The 25,325-nt window shown below is 42.9% G+C and overlaps 1 protein-coding gene across 2 annotated transcripts in view; it reads left to right on the forward strand.

Annotated features, from left to right (window-relative positions):
- Positions 1-7,034: 7,034 nt before the first annotated feature.
- The window catches only part of LOC109870542 (NADP-dependent malic enzyme-like), a 22,384-nt gene continuing 4,093 nt past the window's right edge, over positions 7,035-25,325 (forward strand). The window contains exons 1-12 of one of the 2 annotated variants that reach the window (XM_020461092.2): positions 7,038-7,172; positions 7,515-7,593; positions 7,784-8,004; positions 19,212-19,342; positions 20,151-20,300; positions 21,788-21,863; positions 22,009-22,170; positions 22,546-22,649; positions 22,729-22,838; positions 23,336-23,433; positions 23,644-23,757; positions 24,458-24,563. In XM_020461092.2, coding sequence (XP_020316681.1) covers positions 7,554-7,593; positions 7,784-8,004; positions 19,212-19,342; positions 20,151-20,300; positions 21,788-21,863; positions 22,009-22,170; positions 22,546-22,649; positions 22,729-22,838; positions 23,336-23,433; positions 23,644-23,757; positions 24,458-24,563 — 1,312 coding nt within the window. In that variant the 5' untranslated portion in view covers positions 7,038-7,172; positions 7,515-7,553. Of the gene's footprint in view, positions 7,173-7,514; positions 7,594-7,783; positions 8,005-19,211; positions 19,343-20,150; positions 20,301-21,787; positions 21,864-22,008; positions 22,171-22,545; positions 22,650-22,728; positions 22,839-23,335; positions 23,434-23,643; positions 23,758-24,457; positions 24,564-25,325 lie in introns of both variants that reach the window. The other variant, XM_020461101.2, reaches the window with a different exon arrangement.

A 25,325-nucleotide genomic window follows, 5' to 3' on the forward strand; every position in this document is an offset into this window, starting at 1 on the left:
TAATAATACTCTCGACAAAAATATAAACGCTAAATGTAAAGTGTTGGTCCCATGTTTCATGAGCTGAAATAAGATCCCAGACATTTTCCACACACACACAAAACAGATTTCTCTCAAATTTTGTAGTGGTACCCAATTGTCATACTTGAGGAAAAGTAAAGATACCTTCATAGAAAATGACTCGAGTCACCAAGAAAAATACTACTTGGCTAAAAGTCTAAACGTATTTGTTTATAAATGTACGTAAGTATCAAAAGTAAAAGTATAAATAAATTGGAGGTGTACTTGTGGATGTATTTCGAGGTCTACCTTCAAACTCAGTGCCTCTTTTCTTGACACCTTGGGAAAATCAAAAGAAATCAGCCTGATTCATCCTTACAAGCTATTTCCAAATGCCTGAAGGTACCATGTCTATCTTTACAAACAATAGTACGCAAGTGTAAACACCATGGGACCACACAGCAGTCATACCGCTCAGGAAGGAGATGTGTTCTGTCTCCTAGAGATGAACGTACTTTGGTGCGAAAATGCAAATCAATCCCAGAACAACAGCAAAGGACCTTGTGAAGATGCTGGAGGAAACAGGTACAAAAGTATCTCTATTCACAGTTAAATGAGTCCGATATCGAGTCCTAAATCAACATAAACTGAAAGGCCGCTCAGCAAGGAAGAAGCCACTGTTCCAAAACTGCCATACGGATTGTAACTGCACATGGGGACAAAGATCGTACTTTTTGGAGTTATGTCCTCTGGTCTGATGAAACAAAAATATAACTCTGGCCATAATGACCATCGTTATGTTTGGAGGAAAAAGGGGGATGCTTGCAAGACGAAGAACACCATCCCAACCGTGAAGCACAGGGGTGGCAGCATCATGTTGTGGGGATGCTTTACTGCATGAGGGACTGGTGCACTTCACAAAATAGATGGCATCATGAAGGAGGAAGATTATGGGGCTATATTGAAGCAATATCTCAAGACATCAGTCAGGAAGTTCAAGCTTGGTCGCAAATGGGTCTTCCAAATGGACAATGACCCTAAGCATACTTCCAAAGTTGTGGCAAAATGGCTTAAAGACAACAAAGTCAAGGTATTGGAGTGGCCGTCACAAAGCCCTAACCTCAATCCTATAGAAACTTTGTGGGCAGAACTGAAAAAAGCGTGTGCTTGCAAGGAGGCCTACAAACCTGCCTCAGTTACACCAGTTCTGTCAGGAGGAATGGGCCAGAATTCACCCAACTTATTGTGGGAAGCTTGTGGAAGGCTACCTGAAACGTTTGACCCAAGTTAAACAATTCAAAGGAAATGCTACCAAATACTAATTGAGTGTATGTAAACTTCTGACCCACTGGGAATGTGATGAAAGAAATAAAAGCTTAAATAAATAATTCTCTACTATTATTCTGACATTTCACATTCTTAAAATAAAGTGGTGATCCTAACTGACCTAAAACAGAGAATTTTGACTTGGATTAAATGTCAGGAGTTTAAATTTATTTGGCTGATGTGTATGTAAATTTCTGACTTCCCACTGTAAGTATAAAATATATGGATGAGCTGTGACAGAACGGCTAAATTGCAATGGATTTTTTTATTTGAACCTTTATTTAACTAGGCAAGTTATTTAAGAACATATTCTTTTTTACAATGACAGCCTAGGAACAGTGGGTTAACTGTCTTGTTCAGGGGCAGAACAACAGATTTTTACCTTGTCGGCTCGGGAATTCGATTTAGCAACCTTTCGGTTACTGGCCCAATACTAACCACAAGGCCACCTGCCACCCCTAGTAAAGAATAGATAGTAAAGGATACAGTATATACATATGAGATGAGCAATGTGATATATGTAAACATTCTTAGTGGCGTTAAAATGACTAGTGTTCCATTTTATTAACGTGGCCAATGATATCAAGTCTGTCGGTAGGCAGCTGCCTCCCTGTGCTAGTGGTGGCTGTTTGAAAAACAGCTTTCTCAAGGCCATCAGATTGTTAATCTCTGTCCCAGCTTTGATGCATCTGTACTGAACTCGCCTTCTGGATGGAAGCAGGGTGAACTTGTAGCGGCTCGGGTGGTTATTGACCTTGATGATCTTTTTGCCTTCCTTTGACATCGGGTGTTGTAGGTGTCCTGGAGGGCAGATAGTTTGCCCCTGGTGATGAGTTGTGTAGACCGCACCACCCTCTGGAGAGCCCTGCGGATGTGGGCGGTGCAGTTGCCGTACCAGGCGGTGATACAGCCCGACAGGATGCTCTCGATTGTGCATCTAAAAGTTAGTGAGGGTTTTCGGGGACAAGCCACATTTATTTCATCCTCCTGAGTTTGAAGAGGCGCTGTTGCGTCTTCTTCACCACACTGTCTGTGTGCGTGGACCGTTACAGTTTGTCAGTGATATGTTCACTGAGGAACTTAACTTTCCACCTTCTCCACTGCTGTCCCATAGATGTGGATGGGGGGTGCTCCCTTTGATGTTTCTTGAAGTCCACGATCTTCTCTTTTGTTTTGCTGACATTGAGTTATTTTCCTGACACCACACTCTGAGGGCCCTCCCTGTAGGCTGTCTCGTTGTTGGTAATCAAGCCTACCACTGTAGTGTCGTCTGCAAACTTGATGATTGAGTTGGAGGCGTGCATGGCCACGCAGTCATGGGTGAACAGGGAGTACAGGAGAGGGCTGAGAACGCACCCTTGTGGGGCCCCAGTGTTGAGGATCAGCGGAGTGATGTTTCCTACCTTCACCACCTGGGGGCAGCCCGTCAGGAAGTCCAGGACCCAGTTGCACAGTGCGGGGTCGAGACCCAGGGTCTCAAGTTTAATGAGTTTTGAGTGTACTGTGGTGTTGAATGCTGAGCTGTTGTCAAAGAACAGCATTCTTCCATAGGTATTCCTCTGGTCTAGATGGGCTTGTTTATTGTGACGGCGATTGCATCGTTTGTGGACCTATTAGGGCGGTAAGCAAATTGGAGTGGGTCTAGGGTGACGGGTAGGTGGAGGTGATAGGATCCTTGACTAGTCTTTCAAAGCACTTCATGATGACAGAAGTGAGTGCTATGGGGCGGTAGTCATTTTGTTCAGTTCACTTTACACCACTGCAAATTTGTTAACATCCTTGTTGTTGATCATTTCTCCTTTGCCAAGATATGCCATACATGTCAGGTGGATGGATTATCACAAAGCTGGTTAAACAGCATGATCATTACACAGACACCTTGTGCTGGGGACAATAAAAGGCCACTCAAAATGTGAAGTTTTGTCTCACAACAAAATTACACAGATGTATGATGTTTTGAGGGAGCGTGCAATTGGCATGCTGACTACAGGAATGTCCACCAGAGCTGTTGCCAGATAATTAAATGTTAATTTCTCTATATTAAGCCGCCTCAATGTCAGTTTAGAGAATTTGGCAGTACATCCAACCGCCCTCACAACCACAGACCGTGTATGGCGTCGTGTGGGTGAGCCGTTTGCTTATGTCAGCGTTGGGAACATAGTGCCCCATGGTGGGGGTGGGATTATGGTATGGGCACGCATAAGCTACGGACAACTAACACAATTGCAATTTATCGATGGCCATCTGAATGCACCGAGATACTGTGACGAGATCCTAAGGCCCATTGTCTTGCCATTCCTCCATCACCATCACCTCATGTTTCAGATCAAAACAAAGTTTATTTGGCACGTGCGCTGAATACAACTGGTTACAGTGAAATGCTTAATACAGGCTCTAACCAACAGTGTAATTTTTAAGTTAATAATGCACAGCCCCTTTGACACTTCTCTGTTTGTAAACAAATTTGCAAATCAGCATTGAAAAAGGGTGCACATTTTAAATTTGTTCCACCTGAGCGAGTCTGCCAACAAGTCAGAGACCACTATGATGAATTTGAAACCAGTGGACAGCCAGTGACAGGGCTCTTGCAACAGCTGTATAGTGTGGATCCCAGCCTATAGAATAACAGCTGCACAGGGTGGATCCCAGCCTATAGAATAACAGCTGTATAGTGTGGATCCCAGCCTATAGAATAACAGCTGTATAGTGTGGATCCCAGCCTATAGAATAACAGCTGCACAGGGTGGATCCCAGCCTATAGAATAACAGCTGCACAGGGTGGATCCCAGCCTATTGAATAACAGCTGCACAGGGTGGATCCCAGCCTATAGAATAACAGCTGCACAGGGTGGATCCCAGCCTATAGAATAACAGCTGCACAGGGTGGATCCCAGCCTATAGAATAACAGCTGCACAGGGTGGATCCCAGCCTATAGAATAACAGCTGCACAGGGTGGATCCCAGCCTATGGAATAAAAGTGGGGCTTTTATTGCTCAATCTAATACATGCTGATAAAACATATTTTATCCATAGGCCTAATGGACACATGTTCAAACTCACACACGTTTGATAGACTTAAAGGGGCAATCTGTAATGGCTTTTGGATGTTGTGGTAGCAGAATCAGGATTGGTTAGGTAACATTGATAAATAGGATGTAAATAAAACATCTTAATGCTTATGTGAGATATTTGTCATTAGGATGTCTTCTTCTGGATAATACTGTTGGCAGTTTGCAGTTATCCCTTCTCTGCTAGGGCTTAGTCACTTGGGGCCCAGAGAGGGGAGAGGTCAGGCTTGTCTTCATATGTCAATTTATCTGTTAAACCATGTGATGCTATGAAGAATATCAGGAGGGGAGGAGGACAGAATGGACGCTTGTCTTCTTATGGGAATGTGTCTGTAACTATTGTATGTCCCCTCTGAGGTTGCCCTTATCTTGATTTAGTATAAGACCTAAGAGGCTCACTGTCTTTTCTGATCTTGTCCAGGAGGGGGTGCAATTTGAGATGGGAGTATCTATAATTGACAATTGATATATGCCATTGGATGAGGTAATGTTTTGGTCCTGAGTGGTACCAAGAACGAGATAGGAACTTTGTTTAGGAGACCAAACTGAACAATAATTTATAGCTAATGCTATCTAGCTATGGGATACTCCTCTTTCAAGTAAAAGGTTCTTTGTGAACTGTTCCTAAGATCTGTGTTTCGTCATGTGAGTTGAGATGGGTGTGTCTTGGCTACAATTATACTACAAGAACTGGCTACAAGAACTGTTTTGTAAGCACTCTCAGAGAATTCATTTATAGACACTGAATTGATCTGAGAGTCACAGGGCTATGGTGAAGCTCATATATAATTAAAGATGGACTTTATAATATACTCTGACTTGTGTGTGGTTTGCTCTCTCAATGTTTAGTAATACAGGAAATTACCACGACAATGTGTGAATAAAATATCACCATTTAATTCTTGAAAGATATCATTTATAAATGCCTCATGAGCTTAGTTCAACTGTCATACTCCATGAGAACCCAGAATATGATCTTGTTTTTCTCCTATGTTTGTAAACATTGTATAGCCTCATAAAATGGTTAAAACAATTTTGATATCATGGATGGTCAGTCCTTGCAGCATCCATACTGTAGCTCTTGTCTATTAATCTGAGACTGGTTACATTTCTCCAGGCCCATCCCTCAGTTTTTTACCAAAACAGAGGCGGGGGCAACTGTTTTGTTCTTGTTTCATCTGTTGATTTGCCCTTTAAATGGCTGTATATTATCAAGATATCAAAGTTCCAACAAATAGGTAAACAGGTCTATAGCAAATGCAGCTTATGGCATACATTTTTTCACATGTAAATAGCACTTTTCAGTCGTGCTCAAAGCATGCCATTCCATGAGCGCAGCATTTATTTATCAACTCGAATCAACGAGCCCAATCAGTCCTCAAGGACAACAAAATCATAAACAACAGAGTAGGGCTGGCTAAATCCTTAGTTTTGGGGTTATTCTCAGGTAAAACAATTTGACTAATCTATACCTTCATATTTCCAAGTCCTATTCTTGAAGATCTAGGGGTATAACATTTATTGGAATGACTGGCATTCTGATTGACTTTGGTTTTTAATGTAAAGATATAATTTAATTGTATTATTATATGTAGTAGAAAGCGATGGGTTTCAAGAAGCCTACATAATCATCCCATAAAGTAAAACTGAACATCCATATATGGCCAGCTATGTAAACTTGAACATTGATTTATCCTGCAATAGATGTGGTTCAATTGGTAACAAACGTTTTTGTCTTCTAATGCCTCTTAAGGGGAAAGTAATCTAAAAGTAACTGAATGTAATCAGATTACGTTACTGAGTTTGGGTAATCCAAAAGCTACATTACTAATTACAATTTTGGACCTGTAACTGTAAAGGATCACATTTAGAAAGTAACCTTCCCAACCCTTCTTGAGACATAATGTACATCAAATGCTAGTAGAGTTATTATATTTGCCCAGCAAATTCATTCTTTGTTCAGTACTTCTCTGCAGGGTGGTGCACTCCTTGGAACGTCTCAATGTCTCTGGGTGTAACATAATTCTAAATCCGGAGGTTCTTGTTGTAAGCAATAACATCTGGCTGGTGACTCAGCATTGCAGACTGAACCAGAAACTCCCTAGCTGGACAATAAAGTACCATATATAAATGGGAAATATATTTTTGTCTAAGGGGGATAAACAAAGAAAACAGAGATGGATTTGACTGTCTTCTGTCATTTATTCTCAACATCTGTTTTTCACTCGCACTGCATCGGTCTGTATGACCATAATTATGACGGTAAACTGTAGTGTGTTTTCACATCTATTTCACTTTTGTTTTATCTATTTCACTTGCTTTGGCAATGTAAACATACGTTTCCCATGCCAATAAAGCCCTTAAATTGAATTGAATAAATAGCATCTGACATGATCATGATCACTACTCCTACGCTAGTACTCTATTTAAAAAGGAAGGGCTACAATTTTGGCGATGGTAAATAAAGTACACAGAAGGGAGGGGCGCGGAGTGGGGGGTGGAAGGGAGGGTCCAAAATATTTTTGTGCGGCTACGATCTTCCATGAGCAACATTTTGCTTAACACGATTGGTCGGCGGTGACGAAATGGGCGGTTCTACGGTCTTTGGCGAAAGCGTCAACGTCAAATAAACTTGTATCAGCTGTTTAGACCATTCTACTCACATCCACTGAAAAAAACGTCAGCGACGAAGAGAGACGGTCGTCTGCTACCCCAACCCTAAAAGGATTGAGGATTTTTCAGATTGGAACTCGAGGGCAGCGTCAAACCGTATTCAGGTAGCGAGCGACGCAGTTTGTTTTGTAAATAAATCAATTTCTGTGTGCTGTTGTCTATATTTGGAGATTTAGCTATAACGTTACATTGCTCAACTATAGTAGGCCTAGGTGGAACATAAACCTGCCCATTACAGGATACTGGTAAACACTGCATTTACAATGCCAGCATCATCGTGGCACCTGCTGTTTGTGTTTAATTAAATATTTTGCCTCACCTAGCCATAAAGTGATACATTCAAGGCCTAACGTCGTTAACTATATGTGGAGGGCAACCTTGCTGAACTTGATTAGGCTATGCATGTTGCATGCATGGAATTCTAGGTCGTCTGTCTTGTGATTTAGGACAAGTCATCATCACCAACCATCAACCAATATGTAACCATGGCAGCGCTTGACTTGGACTTGAACTCACCGTTGCTGAGTACAGGCATCTCAACATTTCTACTGCTTCATCTCCTGTTCCTCTTGTAGCATATTAGCTCAAAATTATTGTGGAGCTCCTGCACCTAAATATAACCAGTACCGGCACCCAAAATGAGTACCGGCACTTATACAGTCAAGCACTGTATGTAACCGGTGTCACAGCCACTCTTCCTCCCTCTCTCTCACAGGAAATATGAACTCCCTACCGGGAAGGAGTGTCTCACTGTGCAGAATCACCACAGTGGGCGCTATGAGGGTCCTCGTGGGTGCACCAGGTCACCCTGTCACGATGGCCCGTGCGACTTGCCTTGAGGCCGTCAGAGTGTGTCACTCGGTCTCGAGCTGCAAGGGCAGCGTCAACACCAAGAAGCGTGGTTATGACATTACCAGAAACCCACACCTGAACAAGGTAAAGCCCTGGATCAAGGTCCATTTTATTGATTTTATTTGGCCCCCCAAGTTTTCTGAGCAAAAAAAAAATCATATTTATTTTCAGAAAATTGTTGGACATAAAAGACTGTAAAAACACCAGCAGATCAGCTCCAAGTGATTTCAATTTAGGAAATCTGTTCCAAAGTATTCCCACACATCACAGAGAGATACACACTGAGTGTACAATTATTTTTTTAACCTTTATTTTACTAGGCAAGTCAGTTAAGAACAAATTCTTATTTTCAATGACGGCCTAGGAACAGTGGGTTAACTGCCTGTTCAGGGGCAGAACGACAGATTTTGTACCTTGTCAGCTCGGGGATTTGAACTTGCAACCTTTCGATTACTAGTCCAATTAAAGTGGAACTGACAGCGTTTTAATTAAATCAAATCAAATGTATTTATATAGCCCTTCGTACATCAGCTGATATCTCGAAGTGCTGTACAGAAACCCAGCCTAAAACCCCAAACAGCAAGCAATGCAGGTGTGGAAGCACGGTGGCTAGGAAAAACTCCCTAGAAAGGCCAAAACCTAGGAAGAAACCTAGAGAGGAACCAGGCTATGTGGGGTGGCCAGTCCTCTTCTGGCTGTGCCGGGTGGAGATTAAAACAGAACATGGCCAAGATGTTCAAATGTTCATAAATGATCAGCATGTTCGAATAATAAGAAGGCAGAACAGTTGAAACTGGAGCAGCAGCACGGCCAGGTGGACTGGGGACAGCAAGGAGTCATCATGTCAGGTAATCCTGGGGCATGGTCCTAGGGCTCAGGTCCTCCGAGAGAGAGAAGGAGAGAATTAGAGAACGCACACTTAGATTCACATAGGACACCGAATAGGACAGGAGAAGTACTCCAGATATAACAAACTGACCCTAGCCCCCTGACACATAAACTACTGCAGCATAAATACTGGAGGCTGAGACAGGAGGGGTCAGGAGACACTGTGGACCCATCCGAGGACACCCCCGGACAGGGCCAAACAGGAAGGATATAACCCCACCCACTTTGCCAAAGCACAGCCCCCACACCACTAGAGGGATATCTTCAACCACCAACTTACCATCCTGAGACAGGGCCGAGTATAGCCCACAAAGATCTCCGCCATGGCACAACCCAGACAGGATGACCACATCAGTCAATCAACCCACTCAGGTGACGCACCCCTTCCAGGGACGGCATTAGAGGGCCCCAGTAAGCCAGTGACTCAGCCCCTGTAATAGGGTTAGAGGCAGAGAATCCCAGTGGAAAGAGGGGAACCGGCCAGGCAGAGACAGCAAGGGCGGTTCGTTTCTCCAGAGCCTTTCCGTTCACCTTCCCACTCCTGGGCCAGACTACACTCAATCATATGACCCACTGAAGAGATGAGTCTTCAGTAAAGACTTAAAGGTTGAGACCGAGTTTGCGTCTCTGACATGGGTAGGCAGACCGTTCCATAAAAATGGAGCTCTATAGGAGAAAGCCCTGCCTCCAGCTGTTTGCTTAGAAATTCTAGGGACAATTAGGAGGCCTGCGTCTTGTGACCGCAGCCTACGTGTAGGTATGTACGGCAGGACCAAATCAGAGAGATAGGTAGGAGCAAGCCCATGTAATGCTTTGTAGGTTAGCAGTAAAACCTTGAAATCAGCCCTTGCTTTGACAGGAAGCCAGTGTAGAGAGGCTAGCACTGGAGTAATATGATTTAAAAAAAATTGCAGATATGAAACAGACAATAATATCAGTAAAAAATAACAAATTCCCAGTTTTATGCTACAAAACCAATTTCATCAGAGGTTTTAAAAATAGTTTGTTTCACCCAAAATTCCATGACATACAGTAAGGAATTGTTGGAAAAATACAGTGCATTTGGATAGTATTCAGACCCCTTGACTTTTTAAAAATGTTGTTACTTTACAGCCTTATTCTAAAATGTATTAAATTGTTTGTTTATTCATCAATATACACACACAATACCCCATAATGACAAAGCAAAAACAGGTAATTAGATTAGAAATTAGAAATGTTTGCAAATATAAAATATCCCATTTACATAAGTAAGTATTCAGACCCTTTACTCAGTACTTTGTTGAAGCACCTTTGGCAGCGATTACAGCCTCAAGTCTTCTTGGGTATGATGCTACAAGCTTGGCACATCTGTATTTGGGGAGTTTCTCCCATTCTTCTCTGCAGATCCTCTCAAGATCAGTCAGGTTGGATGGGGAGCGTCGCTGCACAGCTATTTTCAGGTCTCTCCAGAGATGTTAGATCTGGTTCAAGTCCAGGCTCTGGCTGGGCAACTCAAGGACATTCAGATACTTGTCCCGAAGCCACTCCAGTGTTGTCTTGGCTGTGTGCTTAGGGTCGTTGTCCTGTTGGAGGGTGAACCTTCGCCCCCAGTCTGAGGTCCTGAGCGCTCTGGAGCAGGTTTTCATCAATGATCTCTCTGCACTTTGTTCAGTTCATCTTTCCCTCAATCCTGGCTAGTCTCCCAGTCACTGCCGCTAAAGAACATCCCAACAGCGTGATGCTGTCACCACCATGCTTCACCGTAAGGATGGAGGCAGGTTGCCTCCAGACGTGACGCATGGCATTCAGGCCAAAAGGTTCATTCTTGGTTTCATCAGACCAGAAAATCTTGTTTCTCATGGTCTGAGAGTTCTTTCGGTAAACTCCAAGCAGGCTATCATGTGCCTTTTACTGAGGAGTGGCTTCTGTCTAGCCACTCTAAACATAAAGGCCTGATTTTGTCATTTTTTATTTCACCTTTATTTAACCAGGTAGGCTAGTTAGGAACAAGTTCTCATTTACAACTGCGACCTGGCCAAGATAAAGCAAAGCAGTGCGACACAAACAACAACACAGAGTTACACATGGAGTAAACAAACATACAGTCAATAACAAAATAGAAGAATATATATACAGTGTGTGCAAATGAGGTAAAATAAGGGAGGTAAGGCAATAAATAGGCCATAGTTGCGAAATAATTACAATTTAGCAATTAAAACACAAGTAGAGATACAGGGGTGCAAGGAGCAAAAAAACAAAACAGTATTGGGATGAGGTAGTTGGATGGGATGCAAATGCAAATGCAAATATGTTTCTGATTCTGATCATGTTTGCCCTTGCAGATGTAAGTTCAAATGGGCCCTAGTCTCTCTATAGTCTCTCTATGGCCTCTCTATAGCCTCTCTATAGGCTGTCTGTTAGATCTGGGACGATAAACAGAGATCAAATGGGCCCTGGGTTCTGTATAGTCTCTCTATAGGCTGTCTTAGATCTGGGACGATAAACAGAGATCAAATGGGCCCTGGGTTCTGTATAGTCTCTCTATAGGCTGTCTGTTAGATCTGGGACGATAAACAGAGATCAAATGGGCCCTGGGTTCTGTATAGTCTCTCTATAGGCTGTCTGTTAGATCTGGGACGATAAACAGAGATCAAATGGGCCCTGGGTTCTGTATAGTCTCTCTATAGGCTGTCTGTTAGATCTGGGACGATAAACAGAGATCAAATGGGCCCTGGGTTCTGTATAGTCTCTCTATAGGCTGTCTGTTAGATCTGGGACGATAAACAGAGGTTGATAGACACTGACCCAACCGACCACTTATCGTGGACTTTTTGCGGATATCGTTCATTGCAAAAAATAACCAATAGAGACCTAATAGAACAATTTGAAGTTTGAACATAAATATGTTTGCTAATATAGGTGATTGCTAATGATTGCAATTGATAGGTACAACATTAAAAGTAGTAGTAGTAGTTTTAAGGGTAATATTAGGCTCTCTACATCCTCTCCATAGCTTCTCTGTATCCTCTCTATAGCCTCTCTATATCCTCTCTATAGCCTCTCTATAGCCTCTCCATAGCCTCTCTATATCCTCTCTATAGTCGTGGCCAAAAGTTTTGAGAATGACACATATTAATTTTCACAAAGTCTGCTGCCTCAGTTTGTATGATGGCAATTTGCATATACTCCAGAATGTTATGTGATCAGATAAATAGCAATTAATTGCAAAGTCCCTCTTTGCCATGCAAATGAACTGAATCCCCCAAAAACATTTCCACTGCATTTCAGCCCTGCCACAAAGGACCAGCTGACATCATGTGTGAGTGTTGACAAGGCTGGAGATCACTCTGTCATGCTGATTGAGTTCGAATAACAGACTGGAAGCTTCAAAAGGAGGCTGGTGCTTGGAATCATTGTTCTTCCTCTGTCAGCCACAGTTACCTGCTAGGAAACACGTGCCGTCATCATTGCTTTTGCACAAAAAGGGCTTCACAGGCAAGGATATTGCTGCCAGTAAGATTGCACCTAAATCAACCATTTATCGGGTCATCAAGAACTTCAAGGAGAGCGGTTTAATTGTTGTGATGAAGGCTTCAGGGTACCCAAGAAAGTCCAGCAAGCGCCAGGACCGCCAGTACAGAGCTTGCTCAGGAATGGCAGCAGGCAGGTGTGAGTCCATCTGCATGCACAGTGAGGCGAAGACATTTGGAGGATGGCCTGGTGTCAAGACGGGCAGCAGAGAAGCCACATCTCTCCAGGAAAAACATCAGGGACAGACTGATATTCTGCAAAAGGTACAGCGATTGGACTGCTGAGGACTGGGGTAAAGTCATTTTCTCTGATGAATCCCCTTTCTGATTGTTTGGGGCATCTGGAAAAAAGCTTGTCCGGAGAAGACAAGGTGAGCGCTACCATCAGTCCTGTGTCATGACAACAGTAAAGCATCCTGAGACCATTCATGTGTGGGGTTGCTTCATAGACAAGGGAGTGGGCTCACTCACAATTTTGCCTAAGAACACAGCCATGAATAAAGAATGGCACCAACACATCCTCCGAGAGCAACTTCTCCCAACCATCCAGGAACAGTTTGGCGATGAACAATATATTTTCCAGCATGATGGAGCACCTTGCTATAAGGCAAAAGCGATAACTAAGTGGCTCGGGGAACAAAACATCAATATTTTGGGTCCATGGCCAGGAAACCCACAAATTCTTACAAACTCCAAGCATTGATTATGCAAGAATGGGCTGTCATCAGTCAGGATGTGGCCCAGAAGTTAATTGATAGCATGCTAGGGCGGATTGCATAGGTCTTGAAAAAGAAGGGTCAACACTGCAAATATTGACTCTTTGCATCAACTTCATGCAATTGTCAATAAAAGCCTTTGACACGTATGAAATGCTTGTAATGATACTTCAGTATTCCATAGTAACACCTGACAAAAATATCTAAAGACACTGAAGCAGCAAACATTGTGGAAATTAATATTAGGGTCTTTCTCATTACTTTTGGCCACGACTCTATAGCCTCTCTATAGGCTCTCTGTAGCCTCTCTGTAGCCTCTCTATGCCTCTCTATAGCCTCTCTATAGGCTCTCTGTAGCCTCTCTATAGGCTCTCTGTAGCCTCTCTATGCCTCTCTATAGCCTCTCTATAGCCTCTCTATAGGCTCTCTATAGCCTCTCTATATCCTCTTTATAGGCTCTCAATAGGCTCTATAGGCTGTCTATCACCTGGTCCAAATTGGGTCATGTGACACACACAGTAGGATTGTGCCTCAGGTTAGTAATCACAACTGGTATTATCTTTTAACAAGGTTAAATAAACTTACTCCATGTGTAACTCTGTGTTGTCTGTTCACACTGCTTTGCTTTATCTTGGCCAGGTCGCAGTTGTAAATGAGAACTTGTTCTCAACTAGCCTACCTGGTTAAATAAAGGTGTTCTCAACTAGCCTACCTGGTTAAATAAAGGTGTTCTCAACTAGCCTACCTGGTTAAATAAAGGTGGGAAAAAAAAGAAATAGTCACTTCCATTAATCTGAACATTTGTAATTGTAGTTCTATAACTGAACTAGGAACTACAGTGCCTTGCGAAAGTATTCGGCCCCCTTGAACTTTGCGACCTTTTGCCACATTTCAGGCTTCAAACATAAAGATATAAAACTGTATTTTTTTGTGAAGAATCAACAACAAGTGGGACACAATCATGAAGTGGAATGACATTTATTGGATATTTCAAACTTTTTTAACAAATCAAAAACTGAAAAATTGGTCGTGCAAAACTATTCAGCCCCCTTAAGTTAACACTTTGTAGCGCCACCTTTTGCTGCGATTACAGCTGTAAGTCGCTTGGGGTATGTCTCTATCAGTTTTGCACATCGAGAGACTGACATTTTTTCCCATCCCTCCTTGCAAAACAGCTCGAGCTCAGTGAGGTTGGATGGAGAGCATTTGTGAACAGCAGTTTTCAGTTCTTTCCACAGATTCTCGTTTGGATTCAGGTCTGGACTTTGACTTGGGCATTCTAACACCTGGATATGTTTATTTTTGAACCATTCCATTGTAGATTTTGCTTTATGTTTTGGATCATTGTCTTGTTGGAAGACAAATCTCCGTCCCAGTCTCAGGTCTTTTGCAGACTCCATCAGGTTTTCTTCCAGAATGGTCCTGTATTTGGCTCCATCCATCTTCCCATCAATTTTAACCATCTTCCCTGTCCCTGCTGAAGAAAAGCAGGCCCAAACCATGATGCTGCCACCACCATGTTTGACAGTGGGGATGGTGTGTTCAGGGTGATGAGCTGTGTTGCTTTTACGCCAAACATAACGTTTTGCATTGTTGCCAAAAAGTTCAATTTTGGTTTCATCTGACCAGAGCACCTTCTTCCACATGTTTGGTGTGTCTCCCAGGTGGCTTGTGGCAATCTTTAAACAACACTTTTTATGGATATAAGAAATGGCTTTCTTCTTGCCACTCTTCCATAAAGGCCAGATTTGTGCAATATACGACTGATTGTTGTCCTATGGACAGAGTCTCCCACCTCAGCTGTAGATCTCTGCAGTTCATCCAGAGTGATCATGGGCCTCTTGGCTGCATCTCTGATCAGTCTTCTCCTTGTATGAGCTGAAAGTTTAGAGGGACGGCCAGGTCTTGGTAGATTTGCAGTGGTCTGATACTCCTTCCATTTCAATATTATCGCTTGCACAGTGCTCCTTGGGATGTTTAAAGCTTGGGAAATCTTTTTGTATCCAAATCCGGCTTTAAACTTCTTCACAACAGTATCTCGGACCTGCCTGGTGTGTTCCTTGTTCTTCATGATGCTCTCTGCGCTTTTAACGGACCTCTGAGACTATCACAGTGCAGGTGCATTTATACGGAGACTTGATTACACACAGGTGGATTTATCATCATTAGTCATTTAGGTCAACATTGGATCATTCAGAGATCCTCACTGAACTTCTGGAGATTTTTCCGTTTTTGATTTGTTAAAAAAGTTTGAAATATCCAATAAATGTCGTTCCACTTCATGATTGTGTCCCACTTGTTGTTGATTCTTCACAAAAAAATACAGTTTTATATCTTTATGTTTGAAACCTGAAATGTGGCAAAAGGTCGCAAAGTTCAAGGGGGCCGAATACTTTCGCAAGGCACTGTATGTAGTCCATCAGCTCCTACACACACATTGTCCGGGGATTTCAGGTTATTGGTGTTGACGCTAATAAGGCTAAACTGAACAGGAATTGTCCATTGTTAAAACTGCTATTCTGCACTTTCTGTGAGGAAAAACCTCAAAACACCTGGTGGCCTTTTTATAGCATGTTTTGCACACCAGGCATTTTAATTGTATAGTGCAGAGGTCTTTATGTTAACCAGAACACAAGTGTTTTTAGTATGATTTTTATCCGCATTCTCCAGTACTCTTTCGCACTCTCTCTCTGGAGGTCAGTGTAGACTGAAGGTGTAATTGCAGTTGCTGGTCAGCTGTTTCCTTAAGGGGTTTACTTTAAATGTTTTAAATTAAATGTTTTCCTCATCAATCAATTTTATTTATGAAGCCCTTTTTAAGTCAGCCGATGTCACCAAGTGCTATACAGAACCGCCTGAAACCCCAAACAGCAAGCAATGCAGACGTAGAAGCACGGTGGCTAGGAAAAACTCCCTAGAAAGGCAGGAGGGTGCAACAGGTCAGCACCTCAGGAGTAAATGTCATTTGGCTTTTAATTATTATTATTATAATTTTAAAAAAAACTTTATTTAACTAGGCAAGTCAGTTAAGAACAAATTCTTATTTACAATGACGGCCTAGGAACGGTGGGTTAACTGCCTTGTTCATGGGCAGAATTACAGATTTTTACATTGTCAGCTCGGGGATTCGATCTAGCAACCTTTCGGTTACTGGCCCAAAACTCTAACCACTAGACTACCTGCCGCCTCATAGCAGAGCTATGAGAGTTCGAGATAGCAGGTGCGGTAGAGAGAGAGTCAAACAGCAGGTCTGGGACAAGGTAGCATGTCCCGTGAACAGGTCAGGGTTCCATAGCTGCAGGCAGAACAGTTGAAACTGGAGAAGCAGCACGATCAGGTGAATTTGTGGCAGCAAGGAGTCATCAGGCCAGGTAGTCCTGAGGCATGGTCCCAGGGCTCAGGTCCTCCGGGACGGAGAGAGAGAGAGAATTAGAGGAAGCGTACTTAGATTCACACAGGACACCTGATAAGACAGGAGAATTACACCAGATATAACAGAATGACCCTAGCCCCCCGACACAAACTATTGCAGCATGGATACTGGAGGCTGAAATAGGAGGGGACTGGATACACTGTGGCCCCATCCGACAATACCCCCAGGCAGGGCCAACTAGGCAGGATATAACCCCACCCACTTTTCCAAAGCACAGCCCCCACACCACTGGCGGGATATCCACAGTCCATCAACTTACTACCCTGAGAGAAGGCTGAGTATAGCCCACGGAGATCTCCCCCACGGCAAGAACCCGAGGGTTCAACCTACACACAATAGCCCATGATGACAAAGCGAAAACGGAAATACCTTATTAACATAAGTATTCAGACCCTTTTGCTATGAGACTTGAAATTGAGCTCAGGTGCATCCTGTTTCCATTGATTATCCTTGAGATGTTTCTACAACTTGGAGTCCACCTGTGGTAAATTCAATTGATTGGACATGATTTGGAAAGGCACACACCTGTCTATATAAGGTCCCACAGTTGACAGTGCATGTCAGAGCAAAAACCAAGCGATGAGGTCAAAGGAATTGTCCGTAGAGCTTGGAGACAGGGTTGTGTCGATGCACAGATTTGGGGAAGGGTACCCCAAAAAATTCTGCCGCATTGAAGGTCCCCAAGAACACAGTGGCCTCAATCATTCTTAAATGGAAGAAGTTTGGAACCACCAAGACTCTTCCTAGAGCTAGCCGCCCGGCCAAACTGAGAAATCAGGGAAGAAGGGCCTTGGTCAGGTAGGTGACCAAGAACCCAATGGTCACTTTGACAGAGCTCCAGAGTTCTTCTATGGAGATGGACAAACCTTCAAGAAGAACATCCATCTTTACAACAATCAGGCCTTTATGGTAGAGTGGCCAGACGGATGCCACTCCTCAGTAAAAGGCTCATGATAGCCCACTTGGAGTTTGCCAAAAGGCACCTAAAAGACTCTCAGACCACTAGAAACAATCTCGGATCTGATGAAATCAAGATTGAACTCTTCGTCCTGAATGCCAAGCATCTGGAGGAAACCTGGCACCATGCCTACGGTGAAGTATGGTGGTGGCAACATCATGCTGTGTGAATGTTTTTCAATGGCAGGGACTGGGAGACTAGTCAGGATCGAGGAAAAGATGAACGGAGCAAAGTACAGAAAGATCCTTGATGAAAACCTGCTCCAGATTGTCAGGACCTCAGACTGGGGCGTAGGTTCGCCTTTCAACAGGACAACAACCCTAAGCACATAGCGAAGACAACGCAGGAGTGGCTTTGAGACAAGTATCTGAAAGTCCTTGAGTGGCCCAGCCAGAGCCTGGACTTGAACCAGATTGAATATCTCTGGTGAGACCTGAAAAAGCTGTGCAGTGATGCTCAAAAACCAACCTGACAGAGGATCTGCAGAGAAGAATGGAAGAAACTCCCCAAATACAGGTGTGCCAAGCTTGTAGAGTCATACCCATGAAGACTCAAGACTGTTATCGCTGCCAAAGGTGCTTCAACAAAGTACTGAGCAAAGGGTCTAAATACTTATGTTCATGTGATATTTCTTAATTTAATTTTTATACATTTGTCAAAATTTCTTAAGAACAATTTTTGGCTTTGTCATTATGGGATAGTGTGTGTAGATTGATGAGGGGGAGAAACAATGTAATCCATTTTAGAATAAGGCTGTAACAAAATGTGGAAAAATTCGATGGTCTGAATACTTTCTTGAATGCAATGTATAAGTATACGAATAATGTATTTCCATTTAGTATTTTTTTGTGTGTTAGTTGTATGTGTTGTTGAAATAATTATGTTTGTGTGAAGCTAAGTTGTAGACTGATAATGATCATTAATCTTCTCAAACTCCCGCTTCATATCAACTCTAAACGCAGTCCCATTCACCTTTCAACATATTGAATGATTTGACGATGGGTCACACCATCAAACAGTTCTTGGGTTCCTTAAACAATGCGCTCAAGTTCAGTTCAAATCCCTCACTTGTATCACACTGAAATGAGGAAGTGGATTTAGGTTCCATTTGAAGGTTAACATCTCATAGTTGGAGAGTGTCACTGTGATTGACACATTAATAGGTGTTTATTATTAATGGAAACCAAACCACAGGTGCAAGTGTCACATTACAATATCACAACTTTACATAGTGACACTGGTATATTTACTGTTGCAAGTTGGTGAACAGTTTTTATTTTGTGATTTATTTCCATGACGGGCCTCTCTGGCTTTCAGAATAGTTCTTTCCATTGAAGAAAGAAGAGGTAGAGCGAGTGTGTGAGAAAGAGGAAAGAAGATATTAGAAGAGTTCACAGGGGAGGGAATTCAGGCTCCTATCCCATTGGACAGAATAAATAGATGACCTCCACACCCCCAAATGCTGAAACACACCCCTCCAGAATACTGACATGACAAAGTAGAGTGGCACTAACCACAACCAGATCTCAAAGTCACGACCCAATCAGCCCGCTGAGCAACCATAAGAATTTCCCTTCATGCAATAGGCCTAATAAAGGAATGCTACAGACATGATCAGAACCACAACATAGCTAAAGCACCACAGCTTCTTTATCGAAAGACAATAATTGTAAACACCTGATAGCTGGGTGTTTATGTGAGCAACAGCTAGCTAGACCAATGCTACAACATTGGAGCGATCAATCCTAATGTTGGATATGTGGTCCTCCAACCCCCCCCCGTAGGGCATGGCCTTCACCCTGCAGGAGCGCCTGCAGCTGGGCATCCACGGCCTGCTGCCCCCAGTCTTCCTCTCCCAGGACGTCCAGGTGCTCCGCATCATGAGGAGCTACGAGGGCCGCAACCCCCTCGACAAGTGAGCACACACACACACAGATACAAATAATACACTTGCATATACAAACACACAACACACAATGGCTAAAAATGCACATACAGACAGAAATACAGAAACTTTCCTCCCCCTCATTATCACTAATCACTATCATCACAAGCACTATCACCACTATTACTATTATCACTATCATCACTATCACTAAAAACTAGCAACGCTATCAACTCATCACTATCACCACTATTACTATTATCACTATTACTATCACATTCATCACTATTACTATAATCATCACTATTACTATTACTATCACATTCATCACTATTACTATAATCACCATTATCACTATTACTATCACATTCATCACTATTACTATTATCACTATTACTATCACATTCATCACTATTACTATTATCACTATTACTATCACATTCATCACTATTACTATAATCATCACTATTACTATCACATTCATCACTATTACTATAATCATCACTATTACTATAATCACCATCACTATTACTAGCATCACTATTACTATCATCACGATCATCACTATCACTTTCAGCTCTGTTTCACCTTGTCCTACATTTCCTGTTGCTCTCTCGCTCTCTGTCTATTTCTCTCTCCCTCTCTTTCTCTCTCCCTATCACTATTTCTCTCTCTCTCTCTTTCTCTCTCCCTATCGCTGTTTCTCTCGCTCTGTCTATTTCTCTCTCTCTCTATTTCTCTCCCTATCGCTATTTCTCTCTCCCTATCGCTATTTCTCTCTCCCTATCGCTATTTCTCTCTCCCTATCGCTATTTCTCTCTCTATCTCTCTCTCTCAGGTACATCTTGCTAATGACTTTGCAGGACAGGAATGAGAAGTTGTTTTACCGCCTGCTGACATCTGACGTAGAGGAGTTCATGCCCATCGTCTATACGCCTACAGTAGGGCTGGCCTGCCAACAGTACGGACTGGCCTTCAGGAGACCACGGTAGACATGACACACTGACACACACGTACAGACACACACACATACACACACATTTTACAGTAGGGCTGGCCTGCCAACAGTACGGACTGGCCTTCAGGAGACCACGGTAGACATGACACACTGACACACACCTACATACATACACACACATGTACAGACACACACACACACACACACACACACAGAGAGAGACAGAGCATTGTTGTGTGATCATAGTGGCTCAGTAGTTCTGAAGTGTTAGCATGTACAGTTGAAGTCAGAAGTTTACATGCACTTAGGTTGGAGTCAGTAAAACTCGTTTTTCAACCACTCTACAAATTTCTTGTTAACAAACTATAGTTTTGGCAAGTCGGTTAGGACATTTACTTTGTGCATGACACAAGTAATTTTTCCAACAATTGTTTACAGACAGATTATTCCAGTTAAAATTCACTGTATCACAATTCCAGTGGGTCAGACGTTTACATACACTAAGTTGACTGTGGCTTTAAACAGCTTGGAAAATTCCAGAAAATTATGTTATGGCTTTAGAAGCTTCTGATAGGCTCATTTACATCATTTGAGTCAATTGGAGGTGTACCTGTGGATGTATTTCAAGGCCTACCTTCAAACTCAGTGCCTCTTTGCTTGACATCATGGGAAAATCAAGAAAAACAATTGTAGACCTCCACAAGTCTGGTTCATCCTTGGGATCAATTTCCAAATGACTGAAGGTACCACGTTCATCTGTACAAACAATAGTATGCAAGTATGAACACCATGGGACCACGAAGCCGCCGAAGAACACCATCCCAACCGTGAAGCACGGGGGTGGCAGCATCGTGTTGTGGGGGTGCTTTGCTGCAGGAGGGACTGATGCACTTCACAAAATAGATGGCATCATGAGGGAGGAAAATTATGTGGATATTTTGAAGAAATATCTCAAGACATCAATCAGGAAGTTAAAGCTTGGTTGCAAATGGGTCTTCCAAATGGACAATGACCCCAAGCATACTTCCAAAGTTGTGGAAAAATGGCTTAATGACAACAAAGTTGAGGTATTGGAGTGGCCATCACAAAGCCCTGACCTCAATCCTATAGAAAATATGTGGGCAGAACTGAAAAAGCGTCTGCGAGCAAACCTGACTCAGTTACACCAGCTCTGTCAGGAGGAATGGGCCAAAATTCAGGCAACTTATTGTGGTAAGCTTGTGGAAGGCTACCTGAAACATTTGACCCAAGTTAAACAATTTAAAGGCAATGCTACCAAATACTAATTGAGTGTATGTAAACTTCAGACCCACTGGGATTGTTAGTTAAGGAAATAAAAGCTGAAATAAATCATTCTCTCTACTATTATTCTGACATTTCACATTCTTAAAATAAAGTGGTTGTCCTAACTGACCTAAGACAGGGAATTTTTACTTGGATTAATTGTCAGGAAAACTGAGTTTAAATGTATTTGGCGAAGGTGAATGTAAACTTCTGACTTCAACTGTATCCCACAGAGGTCTCTTCATCACCATCCATGATAAAGGTCACATCGCCACCATGCTCAACTCCTGGCCTGAGGAGAACATCAAGGTGAGGAGTACCACACACACACACACAAGCTTTGCTTTACTGCATGGTACAGGATGTAGACATGAGGGTGTAAACAGCATAAGGCTCTTAGCTGGAGACTAGAAGTTTCACCAGGTGAACCAAACCGTGTTTGTGTATTCCACAGGCCATTGTGGTGACGGACGGAGAGCGTATCCTGGGTCTGGGTGACCTGGGAAGTTACGGCATGGGCATCCCCGTGGGCAAACTGGCCCTGTACACAGCCTGCGGAGGAGTGCCACCCCAACAGTGTCTGCCAGTGCTGCTGGACGTGGGCACCGACAACCAGGTACTTCAACTGGGACACTCCATGAGGAAACACCCAGGGCTGATAGGCCTTCGTTGGCTAATATCATGGTCCTTATCATTTGACCCAGCCATATAGAAAAGGCAGTATCTTCCCTAGAAGTTGTTTGGAATTCAGGGCTCCGCTATCACTTAGTTACCTCCCTTATTTCCCTAAAGGTCGTCATCCGCAGGTTGGCATTTATTGAGATTACTCATATAGTGAGTCATATATTGAGGCAGCTCTGCAGAGTGGTCACTAGCTTGCACAGCCACACCACACCACCAAGTCCTAAAATCGGATTTTAAACATAACCTTAACCCAAATCCTGCTCCTTGTCGTAGAGTGTGAAGGTGATGATGTTTAATCTTTGATCAGGCGCTCCTGGAAGACCCCCTGTACATCGGTCTAAAGCACAAGAGGGTCAGAGGAAAGGAGTATGATGATCTCATCGATGAGTTCATGCAGGCAGTTACTGACAAGTGGGTAGTGTGTGTGTGTGTGTGTGTGTGTCTGTGTAATTTGACTATCTGACCGACCGTTCACTACTCTGCGCTGCAGGTACGGGATGAACTGTCTGATCCAGTTTGAGGATTTTGCCAACTCCAACGCCTTCCGCCTCCTCAACAAGTACCGCAACCACTACTGCACCTTCAACGATGACATCCAAGGTAAATCTCTCTCTCCCTCTCTCTTTGGCCCTATCCAAAATCTACTCCCACCCCCTACCCGCTAGACCGGAGTGGGCAATCATTTTTACTCAAGGGCCATATCGGGATTTCAAAATTCAGCGGAGTGCCACACATAATTTTTTCCTGACCGATTTGTTGGTCAAAAGCAATTTGCGGGCCAGATAGAGGGCAGTAATTTGAAAACGTAAAAGTCCATTATAATTTCGACATACTTTCTATTTAGTTTCAGACGTACAAGAGTGACCTGGAGTGTTTTTAAATACAACTTTAAATAAATACAACTTTAAATAAAAAATTAAACCTTCCCTAGACATTTATTGGGATTTGTAGGCTGTGTGGCTCACTGATGACCTCCTCATGACACATTATATGATGTTTTGTTTTGTTGAAAGATAGATGTGCAAAACCAATCACAACTTTTACAACCCATCCCTGGTGTTTATCACCCTCTCTAACTCACTCTCTCCCTCTCCCAGGTACAGCCTCAGTAGCAGTAGCTGGAGTATTGGCTGCTCTGAAGATCACCAAGAACAAACTGTCAGACCACACCTTTGTGTTCCAGGGAGCAGGGGAGGTAAGAGGACAAACGTGCTGATCTGTGTTAATTATAAACTCTTTGTCCAAGATTTATTAACGTTTGGACTCACTCTCTTGAATCAAGCCCTGTAAGGTAACAAAAGCATGCATATGAAATGGCTTTATAATCATCATGTTGTATGCCAATGATTGGTTCGATTGGTTGGCAGCAAGATGCATCATGGGACGATGTGTCTTTTTTGACCAGGCTGCACTGGGCATCGCCCACCTGTTGATCATGGCCATGGCGAAGGAGGGAGTGTCCGCCACAGACGCCGCAAAGAAGATCTGGATGGTCGACTCCAGGGGCCTCATCGTCAAGGTAACTGCAATACCATAATATCATAGCTAATCAATGTTCCCTCAAAACATTTTCGGCACTGAGCAAATTTCAGTTCTGCTGAGCGCAAACTTGAACATTGGTCAAATTCTGTGCAACTTCCAGCACGTGCATACTGTGAACACTGAGGCGGTACCAGCTTTAAGTTACAGTTTCAGACAGTGGTAAAGTAGGCTACTGTGGCTATTTGATCATAACGTAGGGTTACCAGAGGGGCCTATTATTCAGACTAAAGTAGCAGCCAATGTCTGGTGTTCAATGTAGGCTTACAATCCATGAGACTTTTGAAAACTAAACACGTAGGGCAAAACATTAACCTGTTTATCCACTTGTCCTTCAGATAAGGAGGTGACTGAACATGTTGTTTGATGCTAAATAAAATGCATTGTTATTCCCATACCATTATTACAGAGCTTAGAGGGAACATTGCTCCTAACACACTTGAATAGCTTCAAAACACTGATCTGATAAGCATTCTCCCAAGCTGTCCATCTAGATATGTAGGATGCAACATCCTAGAGTTTCAGATAGAAATGTCATATGTAGAACAGTCATGCTGCACTGTCATGTAGAATAGGGAATGTCAGTCATTTGTATCAGCAACATTCACAACATTGCTCCCTCCTGAACAGGATCCAGTAGTATGTCAGATTTACTGATGTCATCATTATGCGACCCACAGGGCAGAGGAAACCTGAACCATGAGAAGGAGGAGTTTGCCCATGACCACGCCCACATCAAGACCCTGGAGGAGGTGGTGCACACCATCAAGCCCACTGCCATTATCGGTCAGTCCCCATGATCACCTGCTGGCTCAGCTGGACTCACCTGTGTATCTAGGGGTCACCTGGGTTATGTACTAGGGCCTAAATGAGAACATTTTTTAGTGCCACCTTTGTCTCAGAAAATGTCTCCCAATTTCGTGCCCACAGAACACGTCTCTGGTTTCTCTTGACCTTACTTTTTTTGTAGATGGTATTTTATTAAGATGCCCATTAGCTGTTGCGAAAGCAGCAGCTACTCTTCCTGGGGTCCAACACAAAACATGACATAATACAGAACATTAATAGACAAGAACAGCTCAAGGACAGAACAACATATATTTCTTTGTAAAGGCACACAGCCTACATATAATAATGCATACACACAAACTATCTAGGTCAAATAGGGGAGAGGCGTTGTGCCGTGAGGTGTTGTTTTATCTGTTTTGTTAAAACCAGGTTTACTGTTTATTTGAGCAATATGAGATGGAATGGAGTTCCATGCAATAATGGCTCTATATAAGACTGTACGCTGAATTTGTTCTGGATTTGGGGACTGAAAAGACCCCTGGTGGCATGTCTGGTGGGGGAAGTGTGTGTGTCAGAGTTGTGTGAAAGTTGACTATGCAAACAATTTGGAATTTTCAACACATTGTCTATTTTTTTAAAGAAGAAGTGATGCAGTCAGTCTCTCCTCAACTCTTAGCCAAGAGAGTCTGGCAGCATAGTATTACACAATATGTTCTTCATAATGCCACTAAGCTCAGAAGCTGAATTGAAACAGATAAT

The sequence above is a fragment of the Oncorhynchus kisutch genome, linkage group LG2, assembly GCF_002021735.2.
Source record: "Oncorhynchus kisutch isolate 150728-3 linkage group LG2, Okis_V2, whole genome shotgun sequence".
NCBI lineage: Eukaryota > Metazoa > Chordata > Actinopteri > Salmoniformes > Salmonidae > Oncorhynchus > Oncorhynchus kisutch.